This window comes from Pseudorca crassidens, chromosome 1 (genome assembly GCF_039906515.1).
Source record: "Pseudorca crassidens isolate mPseCra1 chromosome 1, mPseCra1.hap1, whole genome shotgun sequence".
Classification (NCBI taxonomy): domain Eukaryota; kingdom Metazoa; phylum Chordata; class Mammalia; order Artiodactyla; family Delphinidae; genus Pseudorca; species Pseudorca crassidens.
The window spans coordinates 62473176-62493906 of record NC_090296.1 but is presented as its reverse complement, the minus strand read 5'-3'; the positions used below and the strand labels follow the sequence as shown (position 1 = coordinate 62493906).

Here is a 20731-nt window from a genome sequence, read left to right as displayed (position 1 = left end):
TAATGCTCTTGCCCTTCCCATTACCGGATGATTGGTAAGACTAATGATCAAGTAAGAGAGAATCAGAAAAATAAATGGTCATAAATTAAATCCTACTATGATCTAATTCTACTGAGATTCTTCTTTTCAAAATATAAACAGCTCTGTCTAAGTTCTCCACTGGAACCCAAAGGTGCATTTTTCATTCAGCCCAGTGCACACCTTAGGGAAGGACAGAGCTCTAAATCATGAAACTAACATATTTCCACATTTCTTCTGATAAACTGAAGTGCATCTGGCACCACCCTCAGACTTTCTACAGAATTTACAAAACAAAGATAATATTAAAAATCAAAAGTAAAAGAAAAACATTTGTGTTTCTAAAAGGCAATCTCTTATGGATATTACCTTAGGAGACAATAAAACGTTTGACTTAATACCATCTGTAGTGAAATGACCACAGGGACAGGTCTAAATGGTTTATTAAGTAAGAAGGATTGAACCTATGAAAAATTGTTCTCTCCTAGAATATTTCTAACCCACACATGTGATTTATATCATGGCAGAATTCAACACAAAAGGTCTATTGTTTTTGGCAAAATAACCTGCAAACATGCTTAATTAGGATGCAAAGTGAAAGCACAGTTTAATACTGTTGACAGCCATGAACTTTAGACATCAATTTCTACTATTATTATTATTATTATTTTACTTATGGAAATATAGGAAAAGCAGTAAATATGGAACTAGAAGACAAAGTTATCAACGAGATGTAACAGTTAAATCTTACCATTCTCATTTGTGTGTCAACATCACAAATAAAATGCTCTGAACACCCTACCTTGGAATGGAAATGAAAGAAGTCAGTTTTGCAATCAAAGCTTACCTTCACTGATATTTGAAAAAGATGTCAGCATTTAAGTTAATATCTATTTCTAGAAGGCTTTACTTTAAGAAGTGATGGCCTCTTTCTGGGGAGAAGGGATAATTCTTTATACTGACATTCCATTCCATTTACTGCAAGATGAAAATGAATGCCACCATTAAATGAATTCCATGGTCAGTTAATATTCAAAGCAAACTTCTCTATTGTAACCACTTAGTCACCATTCTATAGGAATATTTAGATTCTAAAAATAAGTCTGCAAGAATATAACACAGCACCAGTTTCAAACTGGTAATGCCCAGCTCTTCCAGGGTCATGTCTCATAATTCTTTGTTTCTATGGATCAGAGACTAAGGATGTGAAAAGGGAAGACCAGGTTCCAGGTCTGAATGAGGCAAAAGCAGAATCTGGTTACACTGTCTGAATATTGTAGCCAGTTCACTTATTTAAATTTTAGTAATCATTTTAAAGTGACAATTTATGTGTGACAAAAGACAAGGTAAGATGTAGGGTTAAAGCATTACATGGTATAGCAGAAAGAGTTCTGGCCTCTGGTTCTTTCCTTCCCACTGCTGTATACCTTCAGATAAATTATGTCAGTAACTTTCAGTTCTGGGTCTTTACTTCCTGTTTTTCTTTCCTTATCTGAAAATGACAGTTATTCTGAGAAGGATCAGGCAAAATCATGAAGTCTACAAAAATGGTTTTAATAGTACAAAATGGCACAGAAGGTCAGGATATTTCTGTGAAGCTTGAAAAATGTATCTACCAGAGATCACCAATCTGAAGAGTTAAAATTAAAAACTTCAGGGTGGGTATCTGACCTGAGGTATCTGAACTTACTGTTTCAAGTTCTTATTTTACCTCTGTAGACAGTCTTAGAGTTGAGTAAAGTGTTAAAAAGTTAACTAGGTACTCTGTTTTATAAGATTCTATTAAAATTTTCATGGATTTATTTCCTATTATAAAATTAATACATGCTTCTTGTAGAAGCTTCCAACAGCTCAGAATTCTGTAAAGAAAAAGTACTTTCCCTCCACTGCTCCCTGCTTTTTCCTGCTCTCCCCACCGCTCCACACAAACACACACGCATAGGACTCTCCATTTCCACTCCTCAGACATGATCATTATGGACAGTTTCTTGTAAAATTAAATACTCTGAAAATGGAAAAAGTTGGTAGACAATTTATCAATTTAAAAAATGTTAAATTAAAGAAAAATCTAGAATTATCCCATACAAGTCAGAATTGGTGAAATCTCAAATTCCCTTGGGACAACAGAATGACCAATTGCTGGGTGAGGGAATTGAAACAATAACCCTGTAAACAAACTGTCTGGAGTGTATGGCTAGAGCCAGCCTAGAGCAAAGATGGAAAAAAGCCTTCAAGGAACACCACCTCCTCCTCGTGGTTAACAACTTGATGACGTTCTTCAACATGTTTTAATGATTATCGTATCTTCCTCTTCACAAAGGACTGATTTATTATGGTTTAAATTTAAAGAATACTGGTTTCCCAGTTTTGAATCAGGCTTAGATTACAGAACACATAAGATCAATGACTTTCTTCTAGGCAAAACACCCCTGAAAGCAAAACCCACAACTAACCCCACAGCGTTCATTTAAGTGCAGAAGGAACAGTCCTGGGGAAAAGTTCTTCACACAGTTCTAGACGTTAACTGCTTCCACCACCCTCCGTCTCTACTCCTCTTCCCATACCTGTCATCAGCACCTCCACACTTAACACTTCCACGGCACCTTAAATGCACAAACAACTTCATGTATTATTTATCTTAATCCTCAAAACCATTTTGTCAGGTAGAAAGGACAATCTTAGCTTTTCAATTTACAGATTAAAAACACTGAAGCTCAGAGCAGTAAAGTGATTGGCCCATGATCATTCCCCAGTAAAAGTATGTTCGCCCAGGTATACTACTGCTGTCTAGATGTCTATCTCCATTTCAGAGCTCTCCTCTCAAGATCCCACGTGCAATCACTGATCCAACATCTGCACTTCAGAGTCCAAATGTGGTTAAACTCAGTTTTCCAGGCTCAGCCCATAATATTCTCCCCCAAACTTGTTCATTCTCAACAAATGGCACCATTATCCTTTCAGTTGTTCAAGCCCCAAACCTAGGAACCATCCCTCCCCACTACCTCTTTTATCAACATGCACGTAGACTCGATCACCACATCCTATAGATTTTGCCTTCTAAACTTTTCTCAAATCTGTCCACTTCCCCTTGTCTTCACCATGAATACTGTAGTCCAAGACCCCAGCATTGCACATAACAATCATTTCCATGTTACACTCTGTCTTCTGCACACTACTCCCATTCCACCCATTCTCCACGCTGCAGCCAGAGTGATCAGGTAATTTCTCGGCTTAAAATCTTTTGTTGGCTTCCCAGTGCTCTTCAGATAAACAGAAGAATCCTTAGTGCGGCCTATAAGGGCTAATATAATCTGACCCTTGTAAGCTGGCAAGATAAGTGAGCTCTTTCCATAATTTCAGAATACTATGATGTCTTTTAAGTAATAAATAAATATTTAAGCTTCTGTTTTTTTCATAATGCATAACATTTAAAACTTAAGTGTATTGATTAATTGTAGAATGAAGTTTGCATTCGTGGATTTTTTTAAGCATTAGTAACACAATCATATATAAATCTTATTGATCCTTCTGAAATTCTTCTTTAAATATAACCAAGTTCATGTTATTGTAATAACATATGCATTAAAATACATGCACAAATATATATAATAAAATATATATTATTTATATAACATCTGTAAATTATATCATTCATTTCATTGTGTGTAATTTCTATCTGCTGCAAGCCTTTGGATAGCTGGAGAAATAGAGGCATGGACATTTCTCCCACGTTGTATGAATCACTCATCTCAGAGTTTAAAAAACATCAGCTTCATGGCTGTGTGACTTGTGCAGTTGCCCAGAGCCTGCACTTAGAGGAGCCCCATGCTTGGTTTATTGCTCTACAGTTGCTGTCTTGAAATTCTTAATTTTTGCACATTTTCATTTCACCCAGGGCTCCAAAGATTATTAATCTGTTCCTGCTAAAAACATTTTTTTAATGTATGTAGAGTTGAACTCTCTCATGTCATCCACGACCTAAGTGTTTATTGTACTCTACTTCTGTATTTCAAGAACTCAACAGGAGAAGAGCTCTGAGGACCACCAGAGTCAGAATTGTCAGTCAGTGGGGGGATCTATATATTCTGTGGCCATTCATAGATTTCAGACCAACAAAACATGAGGTTATACTCAAAAAATGAGGTTTCTAAATAGAGTGAAACCTGGTTAACAATTTTGGCGAATGAGGCAATGTCAACAGATAGTTAATGGGGAACATGCCTTGGATTTAGCTGTTACTTGAGATAAGTACTGGCCTAGATTACAGGGGATAGCTGGAAAAAGGCAACTGTAACCAACATTACCTTATAGAATCAGGTGATAGCCATATTAGAAATATTTTTATTCTTTATAAAGTTCTTCAATACTTTTTTTTTTTTTTTTTTGCGGTACGCGGGCCTCTCACTGTTGTGGCCTCTCCCGTTGCGGAGCACAGGCTCCGGACGCGCCAGCTTAGCGGCCATGGCTCACGGGCCCAGCATGTGGGATCTTCCTGGACCGGGGCTCGAACCCATGTCCCCTGCATTGGCAGGCGGACTCTAAACCACTGCACCACCAGGGAAGCCCCAAAGATGCTCATTTTAAAACACATCATGTGTTACTTTTATCTTATCAAAGTTGAAAGGCTGCTGACATTTGTAAGTTACCATTAAAAATTATTATTATTATTTTATATCAAAAGTGCATGATCCTAGAAGAGTTGATTTACTACTTACCCTAATTAACTTAGGTGAATTTAAAAATTACTATCTAGGTAAAATTTAAATTTTAGGTTGATAATTTTCCCTCATGAACTCAAAATTTATTTACACTATGAGAATTTCAACTTCCTTGAGCAAGTTATGCTTCTGAGATAAAAATTAAGTAATAACAGTTTCTAGAAATTCCTATTAGTGATAAATGTGAAGCATTCAGGTATAATGGTTTATTCTTCAAGAAGATGAGTTTTGGTGTCAGACTTGGGTTCAAGGCTCTGCCTTGCTCTTTATTACGTGACTCTGAGCAATTTACTTGATCTTTCTGAGCCTTTGTTTCTGAATTCAAAATAGGGATCACAACACTCAATAAACAAGGCTGATGTGGGGATCAACTTAGATAACAGACATAAGAGTTCAGCACAGTGACTTGGAAGGATAAATACTCTACAAATGCAGCTATCATCATTGATAGGATTTTTCCTCCAGGATTTTAATCTATTAAACAGTTACCTTATTGACAGGAATAATGTTCTTGACATTGTAGTAGAAGCCGAAATAAACCATGTTGAAAACTCCGTGACGTCCCAAAGTTGCTGTAAATCCTTTGTTGAGGCCCTGGAGTCCCAAGCCTTCCTTCTTAATGATGTGTCTTGCGTAACTCATGGTGGATGGTTGCTGCACGAGAGAGGAGAAAGGTCATCTTTGGGACTGTGAAACAGAATAAATTACAGTTTTAACTTCCCTTCAAGCCCAAAATTATTAGGGACTTATTTTTCCCCAAAGATGAATAATCATGCCTAGATTCATGCTTTTTAAAATTAGGAAACCCCAAAAGTAAACAAAATTGCATGCATAACAACAGGCCTTAAAGGGAAGATTGTTGACCAAGAAAAAATATCTTTGATGGAATTAGTGAAACTAATGTCATATAATAAACTAACATCATTTTCAACATGTCAATAGTTGCATCCAATTCTGGATCATCCACACTAATAGAGGGGATTAACCATATAGATAAACTAGTAATCCATACTGGTAATCCACAACTGTGCATAATCCAAAAGGAATGTATTTTTGGCTCCTGAATATTTACCTTTCTAATTACATTTTTCTAAAGCGAATGTTACAATTAGTCCTGATTCCATTCCCTCAATAGTTTAAACTGGCGTTAGGTTAGAAATCGGCTGTGGATAAATAGCAGTTGATTGTAGACTTCCTCAAGAAAGTGGGCAATCAGTGTGTGTAACACTTGCTGTGATAAATGATAAATCAATGGTGTTGAGAGTACTGGGTTACCTTTAATTTACTTCTTTCCAGCCCTTTGATTGATTACCTAAGGTTGAAATACCTTGACTGCTGGAACCCAGTCAGTGCTACTTTTGGAACTTGCTAAAGAAATCACTGTAGTTTGCCCTGAGTTTTATAATTCATTACAGTACAATTACAACAATTCATGTGGGTTTTTAAATAAGGTTGAGTGACTGTTTCCTTTTTGGAGGTACAGCACAAAGGATCTCTCTCCCTTTTAAATTTTGAATACCGAATAGTAAATAAGGGGAAACGTTCAGCATTTAATTTTTTTCCCATGAGGCAAGCACTGAGATGACGCGTATTTGAAATTTCACTGGAGCAGGTTGCTGGAGTGATCATGGCAGTCTGATGCACTCACTGACTAAAACTCACATGTTTTCTTATCATGTGCAATTAAGGCTGTGTCAGCAGAACAGAACAAATCCAATCAAGGCTTTTCATCCAACTTTGTAGCTATGTAATTAACCTGATACATTTAAATGAGTTTGTTTAGAGAGTAAACCCTATAGCTTTTACTGATAAATGTTTTAAAAACTCTAGCTACAATTCTACACTCAAATTCATCTTTTCATTTAAGAGGATTAATTACAATAAATTACATTAATCCCAAGAAAACCCTTTTTTTGTGACATGAGAAAAACACATGAGAACGTACCTTAAAACAATAAAAGACATTTCATATCGGAAAATCAAAAATTCTCAGAAGGTTAAAGTTCACTCTCTCTGCTACAAAATGGGATTTTTTTGTTTGTGTTATGGCACATTGACTATCAACCCCAGTTATTTATTTCGGTTTTCAAAAGAGACTTGAGGACAAGTTGAGCAGAAGTTCATTTCTGTTGGAAAGACTCTGAAAGTGCTGAGCAAACTCCCAGGCACTGCTCTCTTGTTGTGAGGAAGGCAGCCTAGAGGGCAAAGGCAAGGCAAGGAGGCAGCTCTCCTGGGGATGAAAGAAACTAGGCAGAAGTGAGGCTGCCTGGGTCCAGACTGACCAACACCAGTCCTCCCTGCTTCTAGCCCAAGCTTTCTCTCCATCCTCACCCACTCTGAAGCCCCGAGGGCAGGAGAGATGGGGAGGTCAGAGGCCATCTAGATTCTTCAGCAACAGAGGAACCAATGACTTTGAATGAAAGTGCAGATTAACATGGCTTTCCCTAAATAAAACAGGTATAAAGATGTGTCTATCATTTAAAAATCTAGTGTGCTAAATCATCAAAATTTAAAGAGAGGACTTCTATTAGATCTTTTTTTAAATTAATTTTTATTGGAGTACAGTTGATTTACAATGTCGTGTTAGTTGCTGCTGTACAGCAACGTGAATCAGTTATACATATACATATATCCCCTCTTTTTTAGCTTTTCCCATATAGGTCATTACAGAGTATTGAGTAGAGTTCCCTGTGCTATACAGTAGGTTCTTATTATTTATCTATTTTATATATAGTAGTGTGTATATGTCAATCCAAATAGCATTTACTGATGGTCCATTGCCTGATTTCTACCAGCTTGGATGTTAGGTAGGTACGAAGAAATGTAACACATGGATTTTGACTCAAGTGCCTTGTTGAGTTTGAACTCAGCTGTGAATAATTAAGCAAATCAGGGGGTAGTACAGTAGTTAGAAATAGGGGGTCAGAGCCAGACAGTCCCAAGCTTTGAATCCCAGAAATATCACTTGCTAGCTTAAGCAGGTATTTTATCCTTTGATTTATCCTCACTTCATTCATCTGTAAAATAAGGATAATAATAGAATCTTCCTCATAGGATTGTTGTTGTGATGATAAATAAGTCAATGAACTTTGCCCTATGTAAGCATTTACTATACATTAGCTGTTAATAATAATGGCAATTATGAAGATAATAAAACTAGTTATAATAGTAAAATAACAGGTAATTTCTTTGGTAGTTGAAGGCAATGACAACCAAAAGGTGGAGGCTGATTTGAGGGGGAGGAAGGACATGAATAACTAGCCTCTTCCTGCTCATTCCTTTTGGCTGTGGTTTCCTTTTCCCAGAGCCCTGGACCCTTGTGACATGATCCTTCCTACAGAAATGCATTCAGAGTGCAAGATCATAGGTCTGCTTTTTCTGGGAGCCACCCATATCCAGCTCCTGGGCTAGAGATCTCCTAGGTCATCACCCCAGGGCTTTCCTCTCAGGAGCAGCAGATCCTGTAAAATGGTCTCTTCCCTACTGCTTGGTAAACATCCTCGGTAAGAACTCTTCACTTGACAGGTCTATGCACTGTAGAAGCAAGGCCACCATGCGGGAGCAAAGGTTGGGAAAGGAAAAGCACACTAACCAGGCCTCCACCTGACACAGTTTATTTATACCTTAGAGAGCATATACATGCATGTTACCAGGTACCTGGAACACAGGAAGTGCTCATCAATGTTCGTCATTATCATAGATACTTGGTACTTTACATATATCATCTTACTTAATCCTCTGAACAAGTGTGTGGGATGGGTATTATCTTTATCCCCATTTGACAGGTGAGGAAACTAAAGTTAAGTTACTTGCTCAATATCACAGAGTTAGTGGAAGGTCCAGAGCTCCAACTGAGGCCCCTCAGGCTCCAAGTTCATACTTTTATACTCTGCATGGTTCTGCCATCCTATCATATACGATTGCCTCTCTCCACAACCTGTAATGTGGACAGCAGGTATATTATTCTCATTTTACAGGTGAGGAAACCAAGGATTAAGTAATATTCCTAAGGGGAAAGTACTGGAAAATGGCTTAAGCAGAATTCTACATCTCATCCAGTGGTGCTCTCATGCTTGTTGACTCATTCTTGTTATACACATGCTGTAAGATTTTCAGAGTTTGATAATCCAACTGATACAGGTAACAGATAAATACAAATATATTTTTCTGGCAGCTTGGGGCCTTGAGACCAAGAAAAACCTAAACTCTAATTCCCGTAAGAATTAGAGGTGTCCTTTTTGCTTCATTCAGAGACACTGTATCACACACATGTAAGCAAATATTTAATTAGAAAGGCAAAACATGACTTCCACTAGGAAAATACAGAATCATTTTGACTAGATCTCTGTAAACACAAGTTTTACTAAACTTATTTGATTACTGGGCTTCCATTTCAAAATGAAATGGTAACTGATTAGCATCATCAGGCAAATGATTCCAATCCTATCCAACCCAGCAGGTCACCCACAAATTCAGTTTCCTTTCAATATTTAGATTCACTCCAATTTTCATATTTAGTTACCAGCTGTGGGCCAAATTGCATTCTAACTTTCCTAGATATACCTTTCATTGACTGCACCAGAGCTGCAAGCATGGAAGAATAAGTGGGTCAGAACGGAGCTAATGTTGCAATATCACACTGCTCTCCACGTTGATTTAGAAAAATCTTCAGTTCACTGGTACCTGCCAGAAGTATTTCCATTGGAAGGAACTCAAAGTATACTTTAACTCTGATGTCAGCTATTGCCAATTGTTAATTCTGGGAACTCCATGTTCTTTTATGCATTAATTTATTCAACAAACACCTACTGAGCCCTACTAGGTGCCATGCACTGTGTTAACTATCTAGTACGGTACTTTGTTCATATTCGAGAAACATAAAAATATTTTTGCTTTGCTTTTTATTTGGAGAGATATACTGAAAAATTTTATATCTACCCATGAGAATATTCTATAATGATTATGAAACATGAAATCGAATTTCTGTAATTGATGAAGCCACTATGGAAAACAGTATGGACGTTCCTCAAAAAACTAAAAATAGAACTACCATATGACCCAGCAATTCTACTCCTGGGCATATATCCAAAAAACATGAAAAAAAAATTTAAAAGATACATGCACTCTAATGTTCATAGCAGCACTATTTATAATAGCCAAGATAGGGAGGCAATCCGTGTCCATCAACAGACTAATGGATAAAGAAGATGTGGTATACAATGAGAAATCACCTCACGTCTGTCAGGATGGCTAACATCAAAAAACCTCCACAAATAACAAATGTTGGAGAGGATGTGGAGAAAAAGGAACACTCATAAACTGTTGGTGGGAATATAAATTGGTGCAGCCACTATGGAAAACAATATGGATGTTTCTCAAAAAACTAAAAATTGAACTACCATATGACCTAGCAATTCCACAGCTGGGTATATATCTGAGAAAAACAAAAACACTAATTCGAACAGATATATGCACCCCATGTACTTAGCAGCATTACTTAGAATTGCCAAGATATGGAAGCAACCTAAGTGTCCATCAACAGATGAATGCATAAAGAAGATGTGGTGTATATACACAATGGAATAATACTCATCCATAAAAAAGAATGAAAACTGATATCACTTATATGTGAAATCTAAAAAATAAAGCAAAATAGTGAATATAGCAAAAAAGAAACAGACTTGTACAGAGAACAATCTAGTGGTTACCAGTGGGGAGAGGGAAGCGGGGAGGGGCAAGATAGAGGTAGGGGATTGAGAAGTACAAGCTATTATGTATAAAGTAAATAAGCTACAAGGATATACTGTACAACACAGGGAATATAGTCAACATTTTATGATAATTATAAATGGAGTATAACCTTTAAAAATTGTGAATCACTATGTTGTATACCTGTACTTTATATTGTACATCAACTATACCTCAATTAAAAAAAATTATGTGTTATATATACACAATGGAATATTACTCAGCCATAAAAAGAATGACATTCTGCTATTTGCAGCCATGTGGATGGACCTAGAAATTATCATGCTTAGTGAAATAAGTCAGACAGAGAAAGACAAATACTGTATGATATTACTTGTATGTGGAATTTAAAAAATAATACAAATCCATGTGTATAACAAAACAGAAACAGATTCACAGATATAGGGAACAAACAAGTGGGTACCAGTGGGGAGAGGGAAGGGGGAGGGGTGCGTTAGGAGTATGGGATTAAGAGATACAAACTACTGTGTATAAAATACATAAGCAGCAAGGATATATTGTACAGTACAGAGAATTATAGCCATTATCTTGTAATAACTCTTAATGGAATATAAACTGTAAAAATACTAAATCTCTATGCTGCTTACCTAAAACATAATATTATAAATCAACATACTTCAATAAACAATTCTTTTCAAAATTAAAAGTCCTTAAGAGGCGTAAATAAAAGAGAAGATCCATTGCCTACACAATGCTCCCAGGCACCACTCTGGGACACTGATTCCTTACTCTCTGAGAGCCCAGAATTACCAACAAATCACCGAGATGACTTATGGCAGCCTCAGCTGTTTTTTCTGGAGTTCTTCCATCCAACTACTGACCATAGCTGGCTCTGATAACCTTGTGAGATCATGGACAGAGGTTTTAGGCATTGTTCCTTGGGTAAATAGCTATCAGAGCATGGCCGGTAGGCACAAGCGTGGGGTGTGTGTCAGTGGATTTCCTCCCTCTCTAAAGTGAGAGAAGAGCTCTAGGCACATCATGTCCAAAGACAGCACGCTCCACATGCGTCCCTTTACTTGTTTCCCATGGCAAGGGGAACTCGGGTGCATTTTAGAGCCAATGGAATAAGGTGTTGCACTGGATTTCCTCACATGACTGGAAAGCAAACCGGATGAGACCTTTATACAGTGAAGTGAGTGTCCGTATCTGGGCCTTAAGAAAAATACTGCTTTTTAAAGAGGATATCCAGTTGCTACACTTAGGTGGGAAAATACCCTTGCTCATTAGGAGACAGATCACTTAAGCTCTCCATTCCTCGAAGTCTTGAAGCATTTTCATAAATTTGAAAAAAGAAGAAAACTCTTCCTTTTATTTGAGAACAAAATGTAAGTGAATGAAGAGGAATTGGGCTCAAAATTCCACAGTTACACATCTCTTTTAGCTTAGGTATTTCACTAATTTGTCGTTGCAGTTTATTTTACTAAGGCATGATTAGGGACAAAAAGACATCCAAAATATAATTATATTCTTTCTACAATTTACATTTGATGAGCAGGCCTATTTTTAAACAATCTGTGAGTGGAAAATAATTTGCTTTAAACAAACTCTTCCAGATGCTGAGCCACAAAGCTATGTCAACACCAAGTTGCTGTCCAATAACCGCCTGGAGGAACACGGGGCCTCGGGGTGACGGGACGAGACGCTGACCCTGTGCTTTGCCTGCTGGCAGAGCAGGAGGGAAGGTGACTGCGCTGTGGACACAGGGGTGACTACTCAGAGGGGACTGGCAACATGGAAGGAGCCTTTGCTTCTTCATGGTTCCAGAAACACAACGATTTTCCCTTAAGCGTCTTCATTACCCACTTTTCTTTATCCCAGTGAAAACAGTGTGGTTTCTAGAAAGAGACCTCTATGTTAATGCTCAGTTCCTTAGAGCTAATAACTGCATTAGGTTTTATTTCCCCTATCCGTAACATAGAGATAGAGCCACTGACCTTATAGGGATAATGGGAGGATTAGGTATCAGGTGCGTGTGAGCACTGTAAAAGGTGGAAGGAGACAGAGCAGTTACCAGAGCGATGCGATTGCAGGGCGGTAGTGGCAGCAATCACCAATTATTTTTTCTTTACATAGCCCTGTATTACCTGTTTTGTGAAAACAATTACTTTTGTAATTTACAAAAACGATACAACTTTAAAAAATCAAATAAAGGAAAAAACATGTAAGGCATCTTGCACAGTATCTGGCCTATAGTGGATGTTCTGTAAATGGTAGCTATTATCATTACTTCAAAGTCTCAATTCTGAAAGCAAAAATCTAGGGTTTCTGGCACAGCTGAGTGGAAGACTGAAGTCTATTTTCTGTAAATGATAATAGAGAGGCAACTTGGCTGCTGCCTTAGGCACTGTTGAAAGATAACTATAGGAATGGATTCATACACATAATTCACTTTTCTGCCTACAAGAATCATAGACTGGAAAGAAATAATTTAGGTACTGAACAGCTTCCAGGCAGGATTTCACATGGTAATGCAGGAAAAATTTGAACTTAACTCAATACGTCATCATGAATGTTGACATGCCCTTGAAGCTAGCTTCTCACGCGTTCTGAAAAAAGAGCCACACATTCACTCTCTATATAACTCAACTTCTCTCCTTCTGGAAAGAGAGGATTGCAAAGTACAGTCCTATTCACTTTGTGTTGTCTCTACATAATATGACTAAGTTTAAGCATTTGTTAATTGCCTATGGAGAAAATAATCACTAAGCTTTGTGATACTGTACGTGATCTAACTGGTCTCTATTAGATTATTAAGCTCCCAGGATAGAGTGTGTAGAGCTATATTTAGTGGTGTTATCCAAAACAAGAATCAAACCCTGAACTAATTTTTAAAAAATCCTTATCTTTAAAGATTCTACCATCGATGATACATTTGCTATCAGTTCATTGATCCTTAAGTTTTAATCATAGAGCATAGGTGGAAGACTATTCCCTTCTTAGGCTGAACATCTTTAAAGACTAAATAGAGATGAAACAGGCTTTTACAATTTCCTAAAGGTTTAGTTTCCTATTTGGGGGTGAGAATGATTATGTTCATATGTAACGCCGATAAAAATGACAGAGTAGAAGGATAACCTGTGCCCCATCCACACATCAGAGGTAAATCCTATAGACCTCAAGGGAAGGAAAACATAACCCGTTAGCCAAATAATAACTTTGAAGTAGATTTCAAAGTGGAGAGAAAAACTGGGAAACAATTCATACAAGATTTTGCTCCTGGAGAGAAATTCACATTTTCCAGGCTAGCAGAGAGCATGCCAGCAAAACACCACTTGGCTTAGCATAATTGATAGGGGACTTCTCATTCTTCTAAGTGTACAGGAAAAAACGATGCACCTAGTTAGGAGGGAGCAGGACAACAAGCTACAAAGTCACACTTTTGGCAAGACTGGGGATACACACCATCTCCAATGGAGAAATCCCTGGGCAAGCCTAGTCCTAAGCCAAAAAGACTACAGACCAGAACGACACTTTGCTTGGGTTTAGTTTGAAGGATGGGGGGAAATTTGGATCTATCCTGATTTTATCTGAACATGTTTTTATACCCACTGAACCAAACCAGAGCATGACAAAGCTGTGATTATTTTGCTCCCCACAGAAGGTCAAGCGTATTTAGAGACCGGTTTACTTTATTCACTGTGAATTTTAAGATGCTGGCCAAGATTCTGGTATTGGAATTGAAGGAAGTGTGGCAGGGATTACAGTCTTTGACTGATATGGTGGTAATTCTAAAAGTGGAGGCAAGACAAGTACACCTATTGAAATACTTTATACAGAAGCTGGAAGGATATAAGGGACGTATCAATAAGCAAATTAACCACAATTTCCTTTACATTTCTAGCATAGTTTAGGGCTTACTGGGAGGGACGGCATATTTTATGGATAACATACCTCTGACTGCCTAGAAAATCAGTCCTAGAGCACAGAGGGGTGAACACAGGCAGCTGGAGCCAGCGGCGTACCTGCCATTCCTGGGAAATCCTGTCAGGAATTTCACTGAGGGCCCCAAGAACACAGCACACACAGCCTCTGCTCTCAGCCAGTATTGCCCGTGGATCCCAGCTAGAGGGGCGCCTTTCCTGGACCCCATGGTTCAGAGGGCCCCATTCTGGCCCTTTGCCAACTATTCCCTCCCCACAGGGCCAAATGGACATCTACCTACATTCCACAACCTCCTTCTAGACCACGCTCTGTGCACCTGGGACCACGGCAGTCCTTTTGTTCCATCTTTATCACTCTACCATCGCCTCCAAGACTTTAAGTGTAATATTAAGAGTCATGTTGACTACTGTTACCCTAGGCTATCTTCCACTACAGAGAACTTCTTGGGAACTTTTCATGTTTAAAGGACCACGCAGACTCACCTCCTCAGGCTGACGAAATAGGAAAATCCACAATTACTGTGTACGAATCCATGGTGGTTCAAATCTAAGGCAGGAAGGTAGAAAGGCTGAGCCACAGACCTGTGGCCTGAGAAACTCATACTATTGGCGGAGCAGCAAGAGTTATCTCCCTGCAAAATAAGCCTCTGGGGAAACTGCTCTGCTTTTTGTAAAGGTGTTGTCAAGCCATCTGGCCATTCTCCATGCAGCCCATCTATTTAGTGTTTCACCACAGCTGGCAGCTGTAATTGACTGAAAAGGCTGAAAATGAGCTTAGTTCACAGCCTCCAGGTGAAGCGGCCGCGAAGGCTTGATCAAGAATCCACGTTCAATTTATATGACTATTCTTGAGGAAGAATATCTTGATTGTGGTAGAACTCTTTCCAAAGTGGCTTCAAATGTTTTTAGTTTCCTCTTGAACTTCTGCTGCTATATGCAAGTTATTTAGAGCAAACAGGTACCCAACTACTATTGTTTATGATAACAGACCTGCATCTAAGTTTAAAGACCTTGTCAATAGGCACTGTAACTAGGCTGCCAGCCCTTAAGCCCTGATAAAGAATTCAGGCTGAATGGATTGCATTGGCAGTTGGGAATGACCTAAGGTGAACCATTGTTCAGTAAGCTGTTTTTGAGCCCACAACTGGGAGTCAGGTGTGACTGTTCATTGCAGCAATATCTCAAGATAGATCTGTCTCTAGTCAACTTTAAGGATTTATAAGATCAATTTGCATCTAGAAATAGTTACCATTGGTTGAGTGCCTATCATGTCCCAGGCTCTGTGTTAAGACCTTTGGGTATACTATCACATTTAATTTCTCATAAAAAGCAGGTCGTAATAATAACTACTAACACTTATTAAACCACCACTACATGACAGACTGTACTGACAGCTTTATATACATGTCTCAACTAACCCTATTACACCATTTGATGTGGCCATTACTATTATTTTTCCCTAACAAAAGAGGAAACTGGGCTATGGTCAGAGTAGGAAGCAGGGGGCTGTCACAAAGTCAGTAACTTAGATGGCCCTGCGGGACTTGTGTTTCTATCTCCTTATAGAAATACCTTGTTGTAATGTAGTTGGACTGATCACCATCATTTTACCACAGAGGGAACTGCAAGTAACTTGTTCAAGGCCATACTGTTAGGAAATGGTAAACAGCTTGATGGGTACATCTCTCCGCAAACCCTTATGGCTTTTTGCTCCCCAAACCAATTGCCTTTCTGTTCTAGACAGCTTTGTTTATATATGTTCTTTGATAATTTGCACATAAGGTTTAAGCTCTTTAAGAAATTACAGAGCAGGAAAAATGGGGGTTCCTGCTACTATAAATGAAGTACTAGAACCAGAATTATGCAAGGTTGTGTCCTAAGATGGGTCAGCAAGTCATTCCCACCTGAATTAGCTGAAAAGATTCTCCCTGAGGTGGGTTTAACCCGGCAGAGCCATTAGAACATTTCTTTTGGATTACTTACTTTTCTTTATACGGTTCTGTATTTTCTAAATTTTTACAGTGAGCAAGTGTTACCTTCTAATGTAAATGTTTACAGATAATACTGGATACATTCTCATGTTAAACATTCAAACGCACCAAGCTCTTCCCTTAAAACTCTTATCTTCCTCTCTCCCCTTCCAGTCTCCTTTCCAGAGGCAGCCAAAGTGAGAAGTTTGTATGAATTCCTCCAGACCTGCACTGTCTTCTAAGGACATCACCATCCACATGAGGCTACTGAGTGCTTGAAATGTCCTAGTTTAAACTGGAACGTGCTTGTAAGCATAAAATACACACTAGATTTGAATATCCAGTATGAAAAAAGAGTGTAAAATATCTCATATAATTTGTTTATTGATTACATTTTGAAATGATAATATTTTGGATATACTGGGTTAAATAATATATAATTTAATTTCATCTGTTTCTTTTTACCTTTTTACATATAGGTGGCACATGTTATATTTCTATTTTTGGACAGCACTGCTTGAGAGTCTAGACCATTTTTAGTACATCTGTACACTTATATGTACATACAGAAATATGTAGTTTTTTTGGTGTCTCCTAACATAAATATGCATTATCTATACATAATTAAAACTTTATACCAGAATTAAAACTTTTTTTCTTAAAAAAGGAAGCATAATCTTTAAATGCTTTAGGCATTAAATTAATTCCTAAAAAAAAAAATTTAATTCCTTTCTTCCTCCCTTTCTCTTCCTCTTCCTCTCCCCGCCCACCCACCCCATAATTCTTGACAACCTACAAAGCCTGAGAATGAAGAAAGTATTAATTATTCTTTGCCATACAGATGCTGAAGTGAGCGCACCTAACATTGTTTTGGATTAATTCAACACAGGTACAGATTAACAAAAGGGTATCACTTGTTGGATAAAAGGGCGTGCTAGTCAATAGACGTAGGCTTTGGAGTTAATGAGTTCTCGACAAAAGACAGAGAAAACAGCTGCACTTGCCCCAAATGACTGGTAGGTATTTTTAAATGTCTAGATCTGAAATTTGCTATTCTTTTTTAAACATCTTTATTGGAGTATAATTGCTTTACAATGGTGTGTTAGTTTCTGCTTTATAACAAAGTGAATCAGCTATACATATACATATATCCCCATATCTCCTCCTTCTTGCATCTCCCTCCCACCCTCCCTATCCCACCCCTCTAGGTGGTCACAAAGCTGATCTCCCTGTGCTACGCAGATGCTTCCCACTAGCTATCTATTTTATGTTTGGTAGTGTATATATGTCCATGCCACTCTCTCACTTTGTCCCAGCTTACCCTTCCCCCTCCCCATGTCCTCAAGTCCATTCTCTATGTCTATGTCTTTATTCATGTCCTGCCCCTAGGTTCTTCAGAAACTTTTTTTTTTTTTTTAGATTCCATATATATGTGTTAGCATATGGTATTTGTTTTTCTCTTTCTGACTTAATTCACTCTGTATGGCAGTCTCTAGGTCCATCCACCTCACTACAAATAACTCAATTTCATTTCTTTTTATGGCTGAGTAATATTCCATTGTATATATGTGCCACATCTTTATCCATTCATCTGCTCATGGACACTTAGGTTGCTTCCATGTCCTGGCTATTGTAAATAGAGCTGCAATGAACATTGTGGCACATGACTCTTTTTGAATTATTTGTCAGGGTATTTTCAGGGTATACGTCCAGTAATGGGATTCCTGGGTCATATGGTAGTTCTAATTTTAGTTTTTTGAGGAACCTCCATACTGTTCTCCATAGTGGCTGCATCAATTTACATTCCCACCAACAGTGCAAGAGGGTTCCTTTTTCTCCACACCCTCTCCAGCATTTATTGTTTGTAGATTTTTTGATGATGACCATTCTGACTGGTGTGAGGTGATACCTCATTGTATATCTTCTCTGGAGAAATGTCTATTTAGGTCTTCTGCCCATTTTTGGATTGGGCTGTTTGTTTTTTTGATATTGAGCTGCATGAGCTGCTTGTATATTTTAGAGATTAATCCTTTGTCAGTTTGAAATTTGCTATTCTTATCACGTCATTCCTTTCACTCAGATTTTTTTTTGTAATAGGCATAGTCCCATGACCTTATGTTGGGTGACTGACTATGCACTAACTACTTTTCAATTTGATCAATATTGGCACCTTTGACCAATAAAGTGCCACCTCTGATCAGCTACTGAATCCTGACAGTTGCTGGAAACAAAATGCTGACATGTGTGACCTATGTGATCTCTGTTTTACCAAGTTCTGACTAGTTGAAGTAATACGACAAATATTTTATAGGGTACCTAATAGATTTTATTTTGTCTAAGTAAATACCTGACAATGAATCCAGTTCAGTGGATTCTGCAAAAGAAACGACCTCAAACAAGTTCCCCATCCTCCCCCACTTAGAAAAATGGCTGTATATACATAAACTATTTACACAGACCACACTCGTGTCAATGAACTATAGGAGCATGTGCGCATGTAGCATTCTTGTGTTGGGCTGGAAGGGTGTTTACCATGTTCTAGCAAGGCCTCAGCATGTGCAAAACATTAGCAGCTCTTACATGGCCTCAGTGTAGAACCTTCCTGAGGGCAGAGGAGAGAAAAAGAACATTAGGCATGAGCAGGGGTGCTGTGATACTTCGTTATTTTCATTCCTGTGAGTGCTTCTTGGTGCTCTGTCCCATTTGTGTTCCTCTGCTTGCATGCTGTCTTGATAAAGGACTGCAGTTTGAAGGCCTGTGTATTTTTTTTTTTTTTTTTTGCGGTACGCAGGCCTCTCACTGTTGTGGCCTCTCCCGTTGCGGAGCACAGGCTCCAGACACACAGGCTCAGCGGCCATGGCTCACGGGCCCAGCCGCTCCGCGGCATGTGGGATCTTCCCGGACCGGGGCACGAACCCGTGTCCCCCGCATCGGCAGGCGGACTCTCAACCACTGCACCACCAGGGAAGCCCAGGCCTGTGTATTCTTTTGCTCACTCCTTGCTGCCCCAAGACAAGCTTCCAAATGGGTAAAAATGGGACACTGAATGGGGAGCCCCAAGTTTTCTTCTACCTGGTAATTCTCCCAGCCAAATTTTCCTTGAGCAGATTCCATGGGGGTTGTCTTTAATGCTCCATATTGACAGGACATTTAAAAGTGTTTCTTTTTATTTGTTCCTGGTCCTTGCCATCTTTTCCCATCATTAAAGGAAGAATAGAGAAAAAGCAAAACAGAAACAGAGACTAGGGCAATACAGGATTTTCCAACCTTTTCTGAAGTGCTATATATCTCTGCAATTAAGACAATCTTTTGAAACTTAAAACAAAATATCTTCCTTAATTAGGATTGACATCCTCTGAGTAGATACCATCTGCTGTAGCAGGCCAACCCTGTCCTCCGCAGCTCTTGGCAGTTACAGGTGAGTAGGGGCCCCCTCTCCGTTCACACACCCCTGCTCAAGAAGCTGCCAGGGAGCTCTCAGGCAGTAGCAGCAGGCAGGAAGTGGGGTGGGAGTGAGAGGGGGTCTCCACCCATTAGCAGATGCTTAAGTAGTAGGCAGGGGAACTTTTCTATGGAGAAATTCAGGTCAGCAGATACTCCAAACCAATTTATACCACGTGCTACCCAGTTGTGGAAGTAAATTCAAATGCTAAGAAAGGACCTGGACTGCCAATCCCCTTATTTTTTCCCTACCTTGGGCTTGGCACCCAAAAGAATAAAACAAGAACAGTTGGACTTGGTGGTTTAAAGGGAATTATTCGGCAACTTCGAGGAAGTGAAGGCAGCACAGACCAAGGCAAGCTGTCTTCATGGAACATCATGTACCAGTGACTAAATGTCAAGACCCATCATTTCCAAGTGGTAACGTCTACACAGGTTTAGTAGTATGCTCATTCAGATTTAACCAAAAGACAAGCTTGACAGATTATCAGAATCTTTGGGGGAGGGCAGTGTGTGGAGTCAGGAAAAGTGTGAGGTAATTTTACAAATGACTTCATAATTTTTTTTTTAAAAGCACAGCAATATTATCATCCTAGTGGTTTTTGCTATAGTCTATTCTAGTAAAATGTGAAATAGAAGTTCTGCCAAAAGTACAGAAAACATTTCCAAACAAGTCATTATAGATTACATTACAACTCTATAATAAAAATGTCTAAACATGTGTTTGTCCATTAGACTTTTTTTTAAAATTAATTTTTACTGGAGTATGGTTGCTTTATGGCGTCCATCAGAATTTAGTGCATTTTTGTTAATGCTTTCCTTGTGGAAGAAATTTGACTTTTTCTTATGCTACTTCCTTAACAATAAGTTACTATGGCTTTAACAAGTGGCTATGGGCTGGGTTCATAATTTGATGTTATATTCTGAAAAA

The 20731-nt window shown here is 38.5% G+C and overlaps 1 protein-coding gene across 1 annotated transcript in view; it reads right to left on the bottom strand.

Moving 5' to 3' along the window:
* The window catches only part of SLC25A21 (solute carrier family 25 member 21), a 511705-nt gene that overhangs the window by 36898 nt on the left and 454076 nt on the right, over positions 1-20731 (bottom strand). Inside the window, exon 7 of the mRNA XM_067737301.1 lies at positions 5226-5390. Within this exon, the coding sequence (XP_067593402.1) occupies positions 5226-5390 (165 nt within the window). The remainder of the gene's footprint in view (positions 1-5225; positions 5391-20731) is intronic.